At 39.6% G+C, this 20060-nt stretch overlaps 1 protein-coding gene across 2 annotated transcripts in view; it reads right to left on the bottom strand.

The window, feature by feature from the left end:
* Positions 1-558: 558 nt before the first annotated feature.
* The window catches only part of arhgef7a (Rho guanine nucleotide exchange factor 7a), a 35432-nt gene continuing 15930 nt past the window's right edge, over positions 559-20060 (bottom strand). For both annotated transcript variants that reach the window (XM_088015618.1, XM_015005476.2), the window contains 16 exons: positions 18170-18258; positions 17958-18052; positions 17771-17866; positions 17373-17495; positions 15870-16008; positions 15733-15792; positions 15487-15633; positions 14066-14152; positions 13143-13221; positions 12924-13063; positions 12155-12376; positions 11950-12043; positions 11705-11794; positions 6933-7032; positions 4049-4103; positions 559-1416 (listed from right to left, as the gene is read on the bottom strand). In XM_088015618.1, coding sequence (XP_087871744.1) covers positions 1294-1416; positions 4049-4103; positions 6933-7032; positions 11705-11794; positions 11950-12043; positions 12155-12376; positions 12924-13063; positions 13143-13221; positions 14066-14152; positions 15487-15633; positions 15733-15792; positions 15870-16008; positions 17373-17495; positions 17771-17866; positions 17958-18052; positions 18170-18258 — 1739 coding nt within the window. In that variant the 3' untranslated portion in view covers positions 559-1293. The remainder of the gene's footprint in view (positions 1417-4048; positions 4104-6932; positions 7033-11704; positions 11795-11949; positions 12044-12154; positions 12377-12923; positions 13064-13142; positions 13222-14065; positions 14153-15486; positions 15634-15732; positions 15793-15869; positions 16009-17372; positions 17496-17770; positions 17867-17957; positions 18053-18169; positions 18259-20060) is intronic.

Consider the following 20060-nt stretch of genomic DNA (forward strand, 5'->3'; position numbering starts at 1 on the left):
TTAAAATATTTAACATTAATGTTCAGCATGATCTAAAAACAAACATTTCTATGGTGAGTGGGATACACATAGGGAACAAAACAACTGGAAGCGAGGCAGAATAGATGGAAATAATGGTTTGTTAAGGGTATTCTGCAGTGTTTCTTCAAAAAGATCAAATAAGTCTACTCCTTTTCAAACACAAAAGTAGTGGTAAACTAATTATTTTGTTATTGGTTATGTATGCACGTTTTTCTCTGTCCTACTGATTTCTTGTTCTCTTGTTTGTTTGTTTTTAATCCTGTTTGAAACAAATAAGTAAATACTGAAATATTACTTAGTAAATACTCAACACACTTAGTAGTTTTCATGTCAGTAAAAAAAGTTACATTTTGGTCTCATGACTAAAGGATTTTTCACCTGTTTGCTTTTTTTATTGCCTTGAAAAACTTTTGAAAGGCACAATACGTACTTCAAGTCACAAGCTTCTATCAATATTATTTTGTTAGTGACTCACTAAAAAATCAGGGAACCTTTACTTCACCAGTCTGGACCATATTCAACAGTGATTGAAAGTCCTCCTTTTAATAAACATTTATTTCCAAAAGGAAAAGGCTCATGTTTTAGCATTATTTACATCACACAGTACAAACTTTATATCTGTACAATTCACTTAGAAAGTCGTACCGCAAAGTGGTCAAACAATAAAGACAAAAGGGAAGAAATAAAAGGGGGAAATCACTACAAGCTGAAATAAAAACAGACGTAGCCTGTGTCCGATAAAAGATCCCTGCAAAATTATTCAATAAAACTTTAAATAACATTAGAGAGGTTATGAAATAGTATTGTTCAAGTAGCAACTTGTCCAAAGCCTTCATGACCATGAACACCATTCGAGTACCATTTATGTATCACATGATGGTCATCCTGTTAAGACTGTAAGCAAGAGAAACAGAAAAAAAGGTCTAATTTTTCCAGTTGGTCCTTCCTATTTAAAAAAAAAAAAAAAGACAAAGCAACAGACATTCATGACGAATGCTGAAATGATTTCTTTTTCCAACACTGGCTTTTTGCCTAAAGGAATGTAATTAGGAGGAATTTGGTCAACATTCCTCTAATTTTCTGGCACATCTCACCAAAAGAAATGTCTTAAACACAAAGCCAACAGCTTTTAAATCCACTCTTAGTCTCATTCCCAGAAGAAGTTTTTACCTTTTTAAGCCAGTGTGTGCAGTTTAGATTTTGCATCAAGTCCACAAAAGGTATGCTTGGTAAATTTTTGTCAAAGCTACAGATGGATGCAACCAATAAAGCTCACAGGTTGGTCTCATCCCACGCTGGGTCATTAATGCTCTTCAGTACTCGCCGCACAACTTTCTCCAAGTCTCTACGTGCTCTCTGCTCCTCCTCCAGGGATCTCTTCATCTTCTTATTGTCCTGCGACGACAAATAATGAGTTATTCTAAAAGACATATGAGAAATGTTTAATTGTGCACTTGGCACCAGGACACCCTAGCCTGCAGTTCGATGATTGATTTTGTCATCGTTTCATCGGATCTGCGGCCGTATGTCTTGGACACTCGGGTGAAGAGAGGTGCGGAGCTGTCCACTGACCACTACCTGGTGGTGAGTTGGCTCCGGTGGTGGGGGAGGAAGCCGGTTAGATCTGGCAGGCCCAAACGTGTAGTGAGGGTCTGCTGGGAACGTCTGGTGGAGTCCCCTGCGAGACGGAGCTTTAACTCCCATCTCCGGCAGAACTCGAACACGTTCCGGGGGAGGCAGGGGACATCGAGTCTGAGTGGACCATGTTCCGTGCCTCCATTGCCAAGGCGGCTTATCGGATCTGCGGCCGCAAGGTTGTTGGTGCCTGTCGCGGCGGCAACCCTCGAACCCGTTGGTGGACACCTTTGGTGAGGGATGCTGTCAAGCTGAAGAAGGAGTCCTATCTGGCCTTTTTGGCCTGAGGGACTCCAGAAGCAACCGATGGGTACCGGCGGGCGAAGCGGCATGTGGCTCGGGTGGTCGCTGAGACAAAAACTTGGGCGTGGGAGGAGTTTGGAGACACCAACCTTCCGCACGGCTTTGAGGCGATTCTGGTCCACCATCCGGCATCTCAGGAGGGGGAAGCAATGCAGCACCAACACTGTTTATAGTGGGGATGGTGTGCTGCTGACCTCAACTCGGGACGTTGTGGGCCGGTGGGCGGAATACTTCAAAGACCTCCTCAATCCCACCAACATGCCTTCTGTTGAGGAAGCTGAACCTGGAGACTCTGGGTTGGGCTCTCCAATCTCTGGGGACGAGGTCGCCGAGGTGGTGAAAAAGCTCCTCAGTGGTAGGGCCCCGGGGTTGGATCAGATCCGCCCAGAGGGTCCATCAGATAGTCGAACCTCAGATTCAGGAAGAGCAGTGTGGTTTTCGTCCTGGTCGTGGAACACTGGACCAGCTCTACACCCTCAGCAGGGTCCTGGAGGGAGTATGGGAGTTCGCCCAACCGGTCTACATGCATTTTGTGGATTTGGAGAAGGCGTTCGACCGTGTCCCCAGGGGGTTTTGTGGGGGGTTCTCCGGGAGTATGGGGTGCCGGGCCCTTTGATACGGGCTGTCAGGTCCTTGTATGACTGGTGTCAGAGTCTGGTCCGCATTGCCGGCAGTAAGTCGGACCAGTTTCCGGTGAGAGTTGGACTCACCAGGGCTGCCCTTTGTCACTGATTCTGTTCATTACTTTCATGGACAAAATTTCTAGGTGCAGCCGAGGTGTTGAGGGGATCCGTTTTGGTGGCCTTAGGATCGCATCTCTGCTTTTTGCGGATGATGTGGTCCTGTTGACTTCATCAGATCATGATCTGCAGCTCTCGCTGGAGCGGTTCGCGACCGAGTGTGAAGCGGCCGGGATGAGGATCAGTGCCTCCAAATCTGAGGCCATGGTCTTGAGCCGGAAAAGGGTAGAGTGCCTTCTCTGGGTCAGTGGGGGTCGTCCTGCCTCAAGTGGAGGACTTTAAGTATCTGGGGATCTTGTTCACGAATGAGGGAAGAACGGAGCGGAAGATCGACAGGCGGATTGGGGCAGCGTCTGCTGTGAAGCGAGCGCTGTACTGGTCTGTCGTGGTGAAGAGAGAGCCGAGTCAAAAAGCAAAGCTCTCAATTTACAGGTCGATCTACGTTCCCACCCTCATCTGTGGTCATGAGCTTTGGGTCATGACCGAAAGAACGAGATCACGGATACAAGCGGCCGAAATGGGTTTCCTCCGCAGGTTGGCTGGGCTCTCCCTTAGAGATAGGGTGAGAAACTCGGACATCTGGGAGGGAGTCGGAGTAGAGCTGCTGCTCCTCTACGTCGAGAGGAGCCAGTTGAGGTGGCTCGGGCATCTGGACGCCTCCCTGGTAAGGTGTTCCGGGCACGTCCCACGGGGAGGAGGCCTTGGGGAAGACCCAGGACACGCTGGAGGGACTATGTCTCTCAGCTGGCCTGGGATCGCCTTGGGGTTCCCCCAGAGGAGCTGGAAAAAGTGGCTGGGGAGAGGGAAGTCTGGGCCTCCCTTCTGAAGCTGCTGCCCACGCGACCCGACCCCGGATAAGCGGAAGAAAATGGATGGATGGAAGTTTTAAAAGTTGCATTTTGTTTTATGTGAATAATTTCACTTCCTCCCCCTCCTCCCATTTGTCTTGAGCTGCTTTTAGACTCTACAAACTAGTGTGTTTCTCTCATTCATATGAAATGACCTATACAAACTGATGTGATTAAAGTCTCTGAGGACATGAACTGCAGTCGATTTTTTTTCTCTCAAAGATATCATGTCATTTATTCACTGTAGGTAGGTTTCCAGCTCTAACATCTTTGCTTTTGTCTTTCATTTCTACATTTTTCATATTTGTTATTTTCAGTCAAAGTGAAAAAGGAACAAAGCTTGAAAGACCTCCAGAAACCCTGCAGACAATGAAAAAGTTCATGTCAAGTGACCAGAAGTAAGGACCTTTTGCCAAGTATTTTAATTGTATGGTTAAAATGAATTAAAAACACCACCACAATTAACTCTTAGTTTATGATAAAACAACAGCAAACATTCACCTGTTTCAGCTCTTGAACCTCATCCCGCAGGGCGTAAACCACATCCACCAAACTCCTTCAATGAGATTAGATTCACACAGGCAGTTACATAAACCAGTATAAGTGACAATGAACGCTTAATTTAGGTTTGTACAAAAGGGTCCATGTTCTTTCAGGCAGTTAGTTTTGTCGTTTGAAATTAAAAATGAGAAAACGGAAATAGACTCGTTTTTTTCTTCGTTAAACTAAAATCAGAAATCGGATAACGGCTCGTTATCCGATTTCCGATTTAGTGCACAAAACGAAAATGGAAAAAATGGATAACGAGCACTCAATTTCGATTTTCATGATTTCATTTTTGACAAGCGCACTGTCCCGGAAGTTCTCTCTGTCCGGCTTTCACAGGAGCCGTATCACACATAGACATTATACAGGCTGTAGACAGACAAGGTAGTAGTATTTTCTTCCAAATGCAAGTCAGTTTAAGTAATGCTCCTCCTCACTTCCACATCTTCTTAATGGCAATAAAGAGTTCATTGAACTGCTGGTGTGATGCAAATATTTAAAGTTGCTCTTGTTACAACTCCACCTTTGTTCCTATTGACGCCAACAACACCGTCGAACTAAAATACAACATAAACTTAAGTGAGATGGTGTCATGAATACAATAACGACATAAAAAATGATATAAAACATATACCTCGCTGGCTGACCCTTCTTTTCGAGGTCTAATGCGGTTATTAAATTAATTCTAAAACTTAAATTACTTTTTACAGCCACTTGCTAACGTAACGCTTTCATACCACGTGCATCTTCTTTTCTGGATTCAACTTCCTACATAAGCCTTTCAAAATATGAATCGTAATAACAAAAAGTGTGCAGCATAAGACAAAATAAAACATGTAAACTAAAACTATGGCAGTAAAACTCATGTGACAAATAAATAATACCGGACACCTAGTCACCGAGAAAAATTGTTAGCCTGAGTTTTTAGTTTAGTTTTTATTATTTTGAAAGGCCACAGCACGGGGGCGTGGCTTTCCACACCATCTTGCAGCCATACCTGTCTCGTCTCGGGACCAGCAAGATGGCCTCCATTGCACTGTGCCACCAGCAGCGACAAATAGAGGTAAGTACAGTATTAATTTGTCACAGAAAGTTGTTTTAAGATGTTTTAGGTTAGAAAGTAGCCCTCATCGCGTCATTTACGCTCTTAGTTTATGCAATTTCTTTGAAATGTTCTCCGGAGTTTTCAGAGCAGCGTAGCTCCGCTAACGGGGCCAGGCGGCTCCAGGCTCAGCGGGCGGGTGGAGTGTGTTTTTCTCGTTAACCTCGGCAAGTCAGCCTGTCGTTTTTCGCTGCTTGTTATCTGACCGTAGCGGCTTAAAGTGTGATAGGAAGAGTTTAATGTGTTTTTATATATACCGTATGATACGCGTGTCAAAATATAATATTCCTCTGGAGAGTTCTATACTTATGAAGATATTAGTATCTTCTAAACCTTGACACAGTGTTCTCTTCCAATACCAGTTACTAGTATTCCCTTCCTCTGATTTTTTTTTTTTTTTTGTAGTTTGTAAATTAATATTTGTGTGTGTCTGAAATGTATTCTTCCCTTCGATTGGCTTCTTACGTGCAGAGTGAACTTTTTAAAATATTTATTTTTTATCGTTTCATACAGGCAGCTCTTCAGGAGGAGCTCCAGGTTTGGATGCAGCTTCCCAGAATCTCCCAGTTATTCTCTTCCTCCTCCTGACATTGTCTTCTTCACTGTCTCCTCATCTTTTATATACTTAAATTATAGGAATATTTTTTCATGATTCCCCAAACATTGGCTGAATATCTGCTTGTATGTTATTGTAATAAATACATTTTTATGAGAACATTTTGTCTCATTATGTAGTCAGAGCTTTAAATTTTGAGTTTAAAGCTCTGACTACATATAGATTGGTACAAATTAAATATGAAATAATTATTTTTAATGTTTCTTGCTTATAATCCAGAGCTAAGGAATAATGGAAAGCATCAACTTTAAACCAGAGCAGATTAAAGGTTGGTAAAAAAAAAAATAAAATTGGGCAGACTGGCCCTTTAGCCATTTACTGAATGTTAGCTGCATTTAGAAGCCATGAGCTTCATATACAAAAAGTCAGCATGTAAGACTTTCTGTGTGAAGGTATGATCAAATTAATTGCATGCCGCTATGGAAGAGATTACAAAAACCTGTCAAAAAATGAAATAATGAAACTCAAAATTGAGCACTCATACGTTTTTTCCCCCATTTTCTTTTTGTGCACTAAATAGGATTTTAGTTAAATAAACGGGGGAAAAAAACCTAGTATTTTTGTTTTTTCCTTTTTCATTTCAAATGGAAAAAAAAAAAACTGCCTGAAAATACACGGACCCAAAAGCAAGAGACTTAAGTCGGGCTGTACACAGATTTTACAAATCATGCCAAAAATACCAAAAACATTTGGTATTTTTCTATAACTAGTTTTCTTAGAGATAAAGCATGACAACCTTGAGTTTCCAGGACAGTTCTGGCCTAAACTGCGTTTAAGAATGATATAATTTTCTTTTAAGCCTGGCCTATGTCAGGAAACAAGCCAGTTTAAGATGACTACAAATTGAGCTAGGAAATATCGAGCCTGAATTATGCTAGAAGATTGATGGATATATTTTGATCTGCTGTGAATTAAACAAATCCACAATAAATTAAATAATGCAAACACAATTTTTTTTGCTTTTCAAAATTCTTTAAGTTGTATTTTGGATCACTTGGCTAACCAGGAAAAAAAAAGTGGGTGAAATACATCAGCAAATGCAGAAAATGATTTGGGCATTCAGGCCGAAGACGAAGACAAGTTCATGTAAACTTCTTACTGCCACCATCAGTAACTCTTACTTCTCTTCCAGTGCACTTTGTCCATTTCGATTTGGATCGTCTAGAAAAACTTTGTCCTCACCAGGGATGATCACATGCAGCCCTGTTTCTGGTCGTGATCCTGGGTCAAAACAGAGAAGCAAACAACCTCTGGTACTTCACTATGTCTCATCTTGCTCTAGTCAACAAGTAGTAGTGAAATACATTCAGTGTAAAGGCAGTGTGGACTTTATTGTAGGTACAGACAGGAGGTTAGTACTAGGTGTGTTAGTCACGACAGAAAAACAAGACTCAGAAGAAAGTAAAAGGCATGAAAAGTTAGCGAAAGCTTTCAGACACAATCAGATCGGCTCCACGAAGCAACAGAACGACAGCTTCTATCAACTGATAGATTTATTAAAACTCATAATACAGCATTTGGGACTTTGAACACTTCAGCAGTGTAGAACAAATACACTGAAGGCTGCTTTAAAAAAAAAAAAAAAAAAAAAACGAAAAAGGACACGGTCAGATGTGTGACTTGAATGCAACATTAGAGCAGACAGAGAACGATGTTGGTTAAAGACAAAGTTGTTTTTTTTTACCCTGTCTGTCCAAGAGTTTGACTTGTTAAACCACAGAATACACCTGTCACAAAGTTCAGCACATGATAGGACAGCCATATTCTTAGATCTTTTTTTTTCTGGCAGCAAGACAACTAGTATTTACAAAAAAGGGGACATTATGTGCTCTTTATATGCCAAGTCCACTCTAACAGCATTCTGAAGTTGAAATAGATTAACTCCACCTTTGTTTCTTTTGTTTTGTTCTTTTTTTTTTTTTTTTTTTTGTCCTTCAACGTCATCCAACCACTGAAGGTGAGCATTTACACTACAAATGAGTATTCACTTTACAATTACACTGAATACTTAAGTCTATCTTTAAGATTATATTATACAGAGTCTTGGTAGACACTAAAAAGTACAGAATTTCATTGAGTCCACACCACCGCTCCCGTTTGCCCATAACATGATTGTGCAAAATAATTAAAACATTTCAGTAGTAATTGTAAACTCTGATACAAACCAAATGAAATGGGGAACAATATTCTTCCAGAGATTATTTTGTAAACATTGATATACAATTTTAAATCAACAGATAAGTGGGGGGGGGAAATACTAAAATGTGTACAAAATTATACATACTGTAAAGAAATCATTTTATAAACACTTGCAACATGGACCAATATATATATATATATATATATATATATATATATATATATATATATATATATATATATTCCATACGTCATTCTTTTTACCCACTGTAAGAGGATGTAGAGTTGTACTTTTCATAACGATACTGGAAAAATACTTCTTCATAAAAATAGGTATTAATGTGAGAAAGAATGGGAAGCCTCACAAGCTGGCAACAGTAGGGAGAGTTGATTAGGCATCACCATAGGTGCTAGTTTACTTGATGATCTTGTTCTGACTGGTTTAAGCTATGTTTTTACTTTCATACTCAAAGTTATAAGGGTAATCTCAAACAACTGCATTTACAGACACCATCTATCATCAGCTACACCATCAATGACAAAAGAAAAGTTCAGTTCAAGCTTCACCTTTAGCTGCAAATACAAAATTTCAGTTTTATGGAATCACTGTCTCTAAAGCTCAGAGATTAAATTTCAGGATGTATTTGTGGTAATCAAATGCAACGTGTTGCAAAAGTTTTCATACCCCTTAAGCTTTTCCTCTTTTTTTCACTTTGCAACCATACATTTTACAATATTTTAACAAAACCTGTTCAGCTGCTTTAAATTAGTCAACCATCGTGATTTTACTTAATTTTGTTTCTTAAATACATTTTTCTTTTTAAGATGGTAAAAGCCCAGCAATTAAATGGGCAGCATTATGCATTTTCCAGGCACATAGTGTAATTTTATAGCACAATCAAGGAACCGCCTTTCCTTCAGTTGTTATAAAAGTGCTGTATATACCAAACATGATATAAAAAAAAAAAAACTTTGGCACCATGAAATTGGCCTCTGTCTCTTTAAAAAGTTCCCACTCTTCCCAACACTCCACTTTCAGCAAGTCTTCACAACATTTCTCCATTATGTCAATTTACCGTTCATAGACTGAGAAGTAGTTCGTACGATGCGCTCAGCAGATTAGCAGAGCCACCAGGTGTTTGCTAATGGCTGCCGCCGCTAGTCTGGATGAGCTGAGTGGGGGAAACGCAGGACTGGTGCTTTGTGGGGCAAAAGCTCGACTAGAGATTGAAGCTCCAAAGAGGAGATTTGGGTAAATTGGCAATGCTTTGTGAGAGCAAGTGCTTAGGCATCCCTGAATGGCTGCTATGGAGATTCATGGATTCTTTAAATATTCATGAAAGAAGCAAAGCAACACTCCATGTATGCTTTTGATGAGGGAATAACATTAGAAATTGACGTAAAGCTCAAAAAAGTTGATTCAACATAAAGCTGACCATTTAAAGGGAATTTACAACTTGGTGATCCTTCAATGTTCCCATTGCAAAAATAATGCAGATTAACATCTCCTAGACCACCTTTTATGGTCGCTATAATATGTCATTTATTTATTTATGCTGTTCTACTATCAATTGCAAAGTGAAAAAAAATGAGGAAAAAGTTTAAAAGAGTATTCAAATCGTTGCAAACCAATCCTTAGTCTCAATGCGCCTTAAATGCATCCAGACCGTTATTCTGTGTTTTCCAAATGAGATCAAACTGTGCAGGACAGACGTCAGTGCCAGATCTCAGCAGGTCTTATTTCACTGATAATTAATCAAGAAATTCACTGATCCCGAATTTAAGGATACCAATTTAAACTGGGTTTTAGTATTATAATGCACCATTCAGTTTAATATCCAGGATGTCCCTGAATACCCTGGTGGAAAGTGTCATGAAAGAAATGATGAGACTGAGTCATTGTTTAATGTTTGGCTACAGATTCAGTTGACAAAGTCTGCTTGTTCCTATAGTAGTTTTTGTTTGGTTTACATATATTTTTTATCCTCCCAAAATGTTGAAACACTGGTTAAACATTGAATCATGAAAGACTAAATGTAAAATGTTAAGAATCTGAATTTGCACACTGCTATATTCTGCAGACAGCAGAGGCATTTGTGCCTAACCACGTGTGTGTGTGTGTGCCTGTTTAGCAATCTGTGCTATGTTTGAGCATGCGTACCCCAAAAACCACATGCCGAAAAAGAACAAATTTATGGTAAATTGAAGACACTCATTCTTGAATTGCATCTGAATATCAGACAGGAAAAAATGTAAGTCCCCCACCTGCCCCACTCATAAATCCCCCTCCCCTAAACTACATACCAAAATCCCCATCCTCTCCACTCAGAGTCCACCAGATTTATGGTCAAACAAGGAGAGTGGTCACATTCAAGATAAATTAACAATAATTATTAGCTAACACTTACTGCATGACATCTACAGAAAGAGAGGAGGCACAAAAAAGGGAAAGGCAACAGGAAAAATGCTGAAAACATCAGACAAGCCGTCGAAAAAAATAAATTAAAGCAATAAATTACCCAAATCAACCAAAAAAATAAATAAATAAATAAAAAAAAATCTTTTTTTTTTTAATACATCTAAGGTAAAAGAGGCAAGCGCACTATACGTTACATTAAAGTACAGCCTGGCAGCGCTGTACATTCTCTAGTTCTGATGGGAGATGCAGCTCTTTCGGGGCACCGATCCCATCCTGTAACTGTGGCTGGTCCAGATGGAGTCGTAGTCAGAGTCCTCCGACAGGTCGGAGCTCAGTTCTGGCCGAGACACACTGCTGCGGCGGCCCGGCGAGTCCACGCAGGACTGGTCCATGTCGGCGAGCACGTGGTTGTGCATCAGGTCCGTGCCCTGCCATGCTGGTGGGGCCGGGGTCAGGGCGACGGTGGGACGAGGGGGGAGAAGATGTCGCAAAAAACGTGGAGAGGGAGGAAATGGGGAGTTGGAGGAAGGGGTTGTGGGCGGTGCACGCAATACGCAACAGATGAGAAAATCATAAAAGAAATGATAGATGTGTAAGGAGAGGATGGAAAAAAATCATAAAAGTATGAAATAAAAACAAATATGGAAAAAGGTACTCAAGGTAAATCAGAAAAATGTCGAACAGGAGGAAACGGGAAGGAAAGAGAGAGGAGATATTGTTAGAAGGAACAGTTTGGAATAGCAGCGGTAAGATAGGCACCGAGTAGAAAATACAGGTATGTTTCTACGAGGCATCGACCAGTTGACGCTATCAAAATACGTCGTAGTTTAAAAAAAAAAAAAAAAAAAAAAGTTTCAAAATGCAAAAAACTTTGAAAACTATGATCGAGAAGCCACAAGAAACATATCTGTTGAGAAGTTTTCAGCCGCCTCACGTATAAAACAGAGCCCGGCTGCTTGTATTACTCCACAAAGACATGAACAGGAAGAAACAAGTTTGACGATTTGTACAGGTAGCGTGTGAAAGCCACAAGATGCAGCTGCTGGTAAATGTACTTTCTGGCTTAAACCATGTATGAAAATCCTCACAATTGTATATAAATGTCAGATACTGTAGGTGTGATAATCAGTATATTATCTAGAAAAAGAGAATAGGATTTTTTTTCCATCAAGTTTGATGAGTTTTCGTAAATTCATGTTTTGTTTTTTTACTGTTGTTAAAATACTAAGAAAATTGGCAGCTTTTTTAAAGGTCATCGAACATCAAACTAACACACAAGTATGAACCTTTCCTCCTTCCCTAAATTAACCTTTATATGATTTTCATTTGTCTTACTGGAGTTCAGAGTCTGCCTGGTTTTGGCGCTGGTGCAGTACGCCTCAATAACTTTCAGGATCTGGGCGTCTTCTTCCAGAGCGGCCGTACCTGAAAGGGTGAATAAACAATTTAATTAAAATGGATAGCCTTCATGTATAAAGCTAATATTAATACTGCTAGGGTATTAGATATCTAAGGAACCTAGTATTAAGAGTAGAGATCTAATACTAGAATGAAATGGTGCTTGAATATTGAACACATACTCTTCCTTAGAGCAAATTCCTCTTCAGACTGTTTCCTCTCAGGTTTGCGTTTGGGAAGGAGTTTCTTCACACTCTTAGGACTTTTACTAAGATCCTGCAAAAGGGAAGCAAAACAATTCATTTTTTCTCCAAAATTATAAAGCAAAAGACACAGTGCAATTATCTAAATAAAAAACAATAAAAACAAGTATAAACAGTCCCTCACCTCTTTGTAGCAGAGTGCAGCGGAGGGCCGTAATGGCGGCGCGGGTCGCAGGCAGCTCAGGCTCCAGGGTTTGGGGGTGTTTGGTGGCTCCAGGGGGCCCCATGTCATTGTGCTGTGGGTCGTCCCATGAGAGGATGGGTGAGGCAGGGTGTGGTAGGTGGGAGCCACAGTCATGGCCCTGCTCTCAGCATGCCGGGACGGGGTGAGAGGATGAGATGGGAGCTAAGGAAACAAAACCAATCTCAGTTACAAAACCATTTTGTTCCCATTCTCTGCTCAATGAAACACTTTAAATACTCTATAAACACAATGACCTCTCAATATATATCGGTTATTGAGAGGTCATAACCTCAATAACCGGTTATTGAGGTTATGACCTCTCAATAACCGGTTGAGGTTATTGAGGTTGAGGCCGACTGACAGATCAGTCGGCCTCTGATATGCAGATAATGACTCCTAAAGCTGATTTTATCAGTCGACTTCAACACATTCTGCCAAAAAAGTCGAAACCTATGTATTTTTATAACTTAAAATCAGTTTTTGTTTACTGATGTCATTCTAACGAGAGAAACAAACCACCTGCTAACGCCACGGCAGTCTGTTCACATGACCACTGCACATTATGTAAAGCCAACCGTTCACAACATATTGATTTGTAGGATCACAGTCAGTGTGAAACCAACATACATATAGTCACAGTGTTTAGGCCCCACACTGGGCTCAGATGAATGGAAAGGAAATAGGCTGTGTGTAATGATTAGCTCCTGACCGTGTGGCAGGGGACAGCGAGTGGTTTGTGGCTGGGGGCCGTGGCGGCGCTGTGCTTGATCTGTCTCGTCAGGTGCTCCACCCAGTCCTGCAGGTCCTGCTGGTTTGCACACACCACCTGGAGGCGGTCAAACATGGTGCCTGCACGCAAAGGGAGGGCGCCGTTCGAAACACTTTCTGCATGTTCATGAAGTTTTTGCTGCTTCTCGTGTGCTTTTACCGTTTAGCTCGAAGGCATTTTTGTGGGCTTCACAGTCTTCTAGTTTGGTCACAATCATGCCAGTCAAAGGCAGCTTTCCCTGCAAAGACAAACCAATGGGAGAAACAAAAGAAATATAAGCTCTTAAACCTGATGGTTTGCAGGGTTGTATTGTGGTTTTTAAGCACAAATGAACTACAAAAGATACTTTCAGCTCACTATTATATATGATACAACTCATTATTGTTAGTAATGTCTCGTGATGGCATTTTATATACTACAGCAGAGACAAAGTAAACTAAACTATAACAACATTTTATTTTTTGAAATGTCTCTAACCCTAACCCTAAACACCTGACTGGTCCGAGAACGAAACTCCAATTTAATAAAAATAAATAAATAAATAAATAAAAAAAATCCCACAATTTCAATAATGCTGCATCAATTATAAGCAACCCTTTATTTCAATTATGCAGATCAAAAAGTCATTCATACTATAGGAATAATAAATAAATATTCATTATATTGAAACAATCCAAACAAATCTTGGATCGTCCTGCTCAACTTAAACGTTGAAACACAATATACAAAGAAAGTTCTAAAAATTTTTTTTTTTAAATGTCTAAGTGTTCTGGCATTCAGCAAATAGAAAATGTTAGTAATTATAACTAACCTAAAGCAAGAAAAGTTTGATCTGATTTAACTCCATACAGGAAGAAAAAAAAATGTAAAGATTTTTAAAATGTGGGCTTTTATCAGATTGCACTTTATTACAAAACTGTGCAAACTGAATATCAAGCATTTGAAGGACTTTTCTAAACTTTTGGAAACGCTTAAAAATATGAAAGTCAAGTAATTCACACTTTAATTTAATCCTTAAGAAATACATTTTCATTTAGGCATTCGGACGGACGTTCAGAGGTGGAGATCAAGGGATTTCTGACCTGGAATATGAAACCGCTCATCCTAGGGCTAGCAGACAGCATGAGGAGGACGTGAGGAAACAGCATGAGGTAGCGCTCATTCTTCTCCTGATCAAAATGAAAAAGAGAGAGAGAGACAGAGAAGTATGGGTGGATGACAACTTCACAGTGGAGCTGAAAACCTGATAAGATACCAGACTTTTATTAAAGTGTCCAATTAAGCAAACAATTATGCAAAGGAAGGTGGACTACCTGAATAAAAACCATGCATGGACTGGAGGAAACAAATCAGCTGTGCAGAAATAACCAGGAGGGCGATCAACTTCTTGATGCCACCTAACAGTGGTCCCTCCATTTTTCTAATCGCCTTTGCCCCTTAGCACAAGGACCTCATCTCAGCAGTCAAACAAGAAACGGTAATCGGAAAAAAATATTACAACAGTCTTTGTGTTTTTCTAAAATAGTTGGTTGAAATAAAAACCGTGAATCCACTATTCAGAGAGAGACTTAGTCTTGTTTTTAAAAGTTAGGGGTGAGCTGATTTAATCAGACAACAACTGCTTCAGGTTGTTTCCAATTACCAGCCTTAACGCTCACCTCTGTGCCGTTTGAATAGTTGGTTTCAGGTTTGAGTTTTGATCAGAAAGTCTCTTTTGTCTCATGCTCAATCAGCTCTGAGGCAGCTGATTGAGCTGCAGCTTAATGGAAGATATGGTGACAATCCTAATTTCAGACCAAAGCATCTCGTTGGCCAGAAATCACATTTTTTAGATGCCTCAACTGACCCACATATTTCTACTGCAGCCATTAGTCAGCTGTCATCCGCAAAGATACGCTGCCTCCACACCACACATTAATCACCTTAAACTGCAGTTAACGCATAAAACCACAAATAAGACTCATTTCCACTCCTATGTAAAATACCAATTTTCCTAAATAACCATTTGCACATATAAATGTTGCATTTACTTAAATGTGTGTCAATAAAACCATTTCAGTAACTGGGACAAAAATGCAGGACTGAAAAAATAACAGGACAATATTTTACGTTTGTAGGAGGTGAAAAATACATCAGTCAACTATACAACTTAATATATAATTATGTTATATAATTATACTTTTTTTTATTTTGTCAAGTGTAATGTGAATTTCAGAAAACCTGAGTTTGGGGTTTTCACCAGCTGTTCTCCATAGTTATAAAAGTTAACAGCAATAAACAGCAGCACTCTATGGAAAGAATCTGTTTCCCAGGTTAATTTGCGGAAGAAAAAAACCTCAGCAATGCTGCATAAATTTGTCTCGTATGCCATCCATGCGAGACAAATGGTTCGCTTTAAAATTCACATCATGAATTTATATGAGCTAACACTTTCACAATGACATTTATTTGATTTTGCAGCTCTATTTCCTAATGTTTTCTGCATCACAGATGATGCACGTACCTCAGACATAGGACTCTGGACCAACACCTGGCTCATGTAGATCACCGAGCCCAACGTCTTGATGTCGTCTCCCTCCCACAGCCGGATGGTCTCTGTGAGAATCTGCAGCTCCAGCTCCTTTCGTTTTCGCACCTCCTGGCACTGAGCCTGGCAGGACGGGAACAGAAAACTGCCTTAGCATCTGCCTTCAGCTCATTCCGCAGTTGGATGCGACATTCGAGAGGATGAGAAGTGCGCTGGGCTTACTGAAAGGTTCTTGAAAGAGCCCATGCACTTCAGAATATCTGGTCGGTCTGCGTGATTCTCCTAAAACACCAGAGAAAATGTGTAGTTATCAAACATTTCAGGTCGTATCACAACACACTCCAGGTCATAACACACACCTCCATGTGCCTCTCCAGCTCTTTGAGTAAGGTGGGGTATTTGTCGAGCCTCATGAATGGTTTACTGAGGCCAGTGGTCAGGGCGAGGATCCCAGGAGACACTGCACCGTGGCCCTCCATAAAGTCCCGAAGAGTTTCGCTAAAGTTGGAGGAGAAACAGAAGGGATTTACTGTAAACTCACAATTCAACGTCAAAGAGCTGCCGATGTCTTTAATATTTTTCAAACATCGAGCCAAAATGTTGCCAGACGTTTGAGTTAACATGTCAGTCTATAGTGAGTCAGAGTGTTTTGCCAACAATGATCAACCGGAGGCCGAGTCAACGCTGATATCCGTTTTGTTGATTGAGTAAAACCGCTTATGGAGAAGTGGAGGGGAAATATGAAAACAGCTAAAATACCTCCACAAAATGCTATGAGATGATGGCATCAAAATGTTTCAAACTATGCTATTTTTCTATTTCACTACTGATTATTGTGACACTTAATGTAGTTTAAAAAAATGACACATTCTACAGATTTTTCATTTACAATATAAGAAACACATTAAAAAATACAAATAAGCAAATAAATCAGTTCATTTTTTAAATAATAAAAATATTTAATTGCCTAAAATGCAACAACAAAGCATTCATATAATAAATCTGAACCGGGTGAAACTTAACCTGTGGCAACTGAGGAGTTTTGGCTAAAAACTATTTACAGAAAAAGGTGTCTTTATCTTAAATGCAAAATGTATATATTTTTTGTACAATTTTGACTTAATTACTGCTTTGAATATATTATTTTATCAGCAAATGGCTTTTTTCGAGTGTTTGCTCCAGTTAACGATTAATCAATTGCTAAATTATTTCCATAACTGATTAATCACGATCACTCTGATTAATTGGTTCAGCCCTGCTGCTCAGTAGTTTAAGCTATGTGTGCTGCTTTTAAATATTAACTCTTTCTGACCATTTTTGTTCACTGAAACGTGGCAAACCTGCAGCGTGGAATGTTTTGATTATTAAATGTCCATTTACGGATCTGGTTGTGACTTGGAAGTCAGAATCAGAGCCACGACTCAGGTATGCAATCGCCCTCTTGCTGGATAACGAACAGGAAAACAAACCGGATTTGCTAAATCAGGGTAGAAGCACTGTTCCCTTGAAGCAAGAACCCAACTCTCCTGACATTTATGCCGTTGATTAATCTTTTGTGTGTCTAATAAGCAAGCAAAGAAATTAAGCAAAGAATGGATCAACGACGTAACAACAAGAATCAATTATTCAAAAAGCTGCCATGATCAGCATAAAGCTAAAAGCTTCTTCTCCAACCAAGATCACTTGTGACACAAGTCAGTACATCCAATTAGAAAAAACAATTTCCCATTCTATTTAGTTTTAGTTGAGCTAAATACAGCAAGCAGCCAAACTATATTTTCAGACAGCATGCAACACAGAAAGCACGTTACACAACATTGTAACAAATCTCCAGGTAAAACAGCACATTGGTGAGAACCTACCCGTGTTGAGTAAGCACATTGACAGCAGAGGGATGGTTGGAACAGTAACCAACATAGAGCGCCTTCATCTGAGGCATGAGGTTCAGGAAAAAGCTGCCCACCCTTTGCTGGCTCTCTGGAAGCCTAACGAGAAGCAGACCACAGGTAGACCAAATATTATTAGCAGGTAAAATACACATGACTAAATGAAAAAAAAAAAAGTAGAAATACAGAAAAATTGTTAGCAAAAAATGCTTTAAAATTATTCTACAATCAAAAAATGTATACAGTAGGATATTCTATAGTCTACAGTTTAATCTAGTGTTCATGCAGCACATGAATTACAACACTAGACGTCACTCTGTTTATTATTTCAACGCAACTTGAAGTGTTCAGCGCTGTGAGGGGGAGGGACTGACTTTGTAGACTCCTCCAGTGACTGGACCAGCATCTGCTGGAAGGTGCTGATCTCCTCCAGGTTCCCCAGAATCAGAGCTACGTCGGAGCTGCTCAGCCTGAGAGGAGGAGAGGAGGACATCACGCAACCCACGTCAAACAACGTCGAGATGGCATTGCACAGATTCACCGAAATTAATCAAGTCGTACTTGTCAATGTTTTGAAGAGGTCGCAGGTAGTTTGTAAGGAGGCTTTGAAGGTCCTTAGAATACTCCGTCTCCGTCTCTAAGATGTTCTGCAACACCTGTAAAAAATTTAAAAAAAATATATAGACATCAATGAAAAGTCAGTGTCCTTAAAGCTCAACATCATGGATTTAGATAGTAAATATTTCAAAGTGAGACTAAAAAGGCATCCTTACCAGGTTGTAGTAAGTCTTGCTTATAACAGAAGTGTCGAAGCCTTTCGGTGGGCTCTTCAGGGTGCCAGACTTTGGGGACACTTGTTTATCTGTTGCCAGAAAGTAAAAGCAATTCATTATAATCACCTGAAGATGGCGGTATTGCATGAAACTGAATAATATATTCTCTGCAATATTTTCACATCTTCAAGCAGCAATCAACAGTCATTCAGTGAATGGTTTGGATCCAACGATGCAGACAAGGCGGTACTGGGTCAACAAGAATAAGTGCAAAATCTGAGGGAAAATACTAATTATTTTTCCCTTGTTCTCCCAAATAGAGTAAAGGCTTCAATAATCACAAACAGTTTTGAAAAATCTGTCATAAGTGCAGAATATTTTAGGACCATGATTTCACAAGCTTTTACACTGTGGTTTGTCTAATTCAAAAGTGGTCTTAATGTAAAAAATACATCAAATAAAAACTTTTTGTGAAATAAAAAAAAAAAAAATCACAAAAATATCTGATACTATTTTATATTAGGAAAATTGTATTAATTACAATTCACCCTCATTTTCCAGGTTCTCTTTGTTAATTTCTTATTTTCTAAATTCAATATTTTCAGCACCTCAAGTTTAAAATCAAACAAAGCAAAGACGCTGTTTATTTTTGGATTAGTGTTTCAGATTTTGAACCAGAGACGATCGATTAAAATACAGGAAGCATTTCAGAACAGAGTGATTCATATCCCGTTCTTGCTGTTTAAAACAAACATGTTTTTTTTTTTTTGTAAACCAAGAAAATACAGAACTGAAAGTCATCTTTTTAAAAAAGACAATTGTGGGATCCTTCTGTGTTTAGGATCAACAATGCTTTTAATTTTATTACAAAAACATGCTTAGTTTGTCATTGAACTAAAGACATTAAAAATTCCAAACTAAATTTTTATTGCTTTTTTTTTTAATTAAAACTATTTTTAACTTCCCAGTTTTGTCCCATTACAGAAAGTTTAGCTGCTGTAGTCCATGCATATAAAGTTTCTGTGCACTTGCAATAAGCGATCAGTGCTTATTCATTTGGAATATGACAAACTTCCTATAACCAATTAAAAGAAGCAGGACAAATAATCAACACACTCTGCATTACAAGACAGGAATTCATAAAAGGTCCCTTTTTGGGACTCGAGTGAAATAAAAACATGTCATGATTTGAGAATCAACAATGAATCCTTTTGTCTTCGTCCCATTTTACTCTGCATCTGCTGATAGTGGTAACACATGGCTTCACACCACAGCAGCTTATGAGTAATTGATGCGTCGCTGCATTACTATCAGATTGGATAACAACAACAACAACAAAGGCTGTTGTGATGTTTGTAACTCTGATAGGGACGTGACGCGGCTTATTCAGAACAACATTATTCACAAAGGCGTGAATAACAGACAGGAAACTGATTTACATCATAAAGAGACTGACAAAACTGAAGTCAATCTATTCACCCATCGTTGTTCGACTGCTTATCTGGGACCAGGTTGGTTCCAGATTGCAGCGACTTATTTGAAACTTCCTCAACAGGCGCCTGGGCAAAGTTTATTCTCTCCTATTTGCACATGGATTGTTTTTTTGTTTTTTTTTTCCCACTCGCTAAACTCGTGATCCCTTGTGAGGGTTGAATTATACGTCTTGTTCTAGTCCACATATGCTTGCTTCCTGACTTCTTCAGTTACAAGAGGACAGCTTTAACCACGAGCGTTCACACCCAACAATAAAATCCATCATAAATGAACCGATCTCTGTTTACCAAGCAAACGCGGAGCTACAGCACATAGTCCACTGCTGCTCTGCTGCATGAGCAGAACATCAAAAAAGGAAATTAAATCTAATCTGCCCTGTGTGGATTGTGTTTGGAGT

This window comes from Poecilia mexicana, unplaced genomic scaffold (assembly GCF_051168715.1).
Source record: "Poecilia mexicana isolate PSO_F unplaced genomic scaffold, ASM5116871v1 scaffold_2, whole genome shotgun sequence".
NCBI lineage: Eukaryota > Metazoa > Chordata > Actinopteri > Cyprinodontiformes > Poeciliidae > Poecilia > Poecilia mexicana.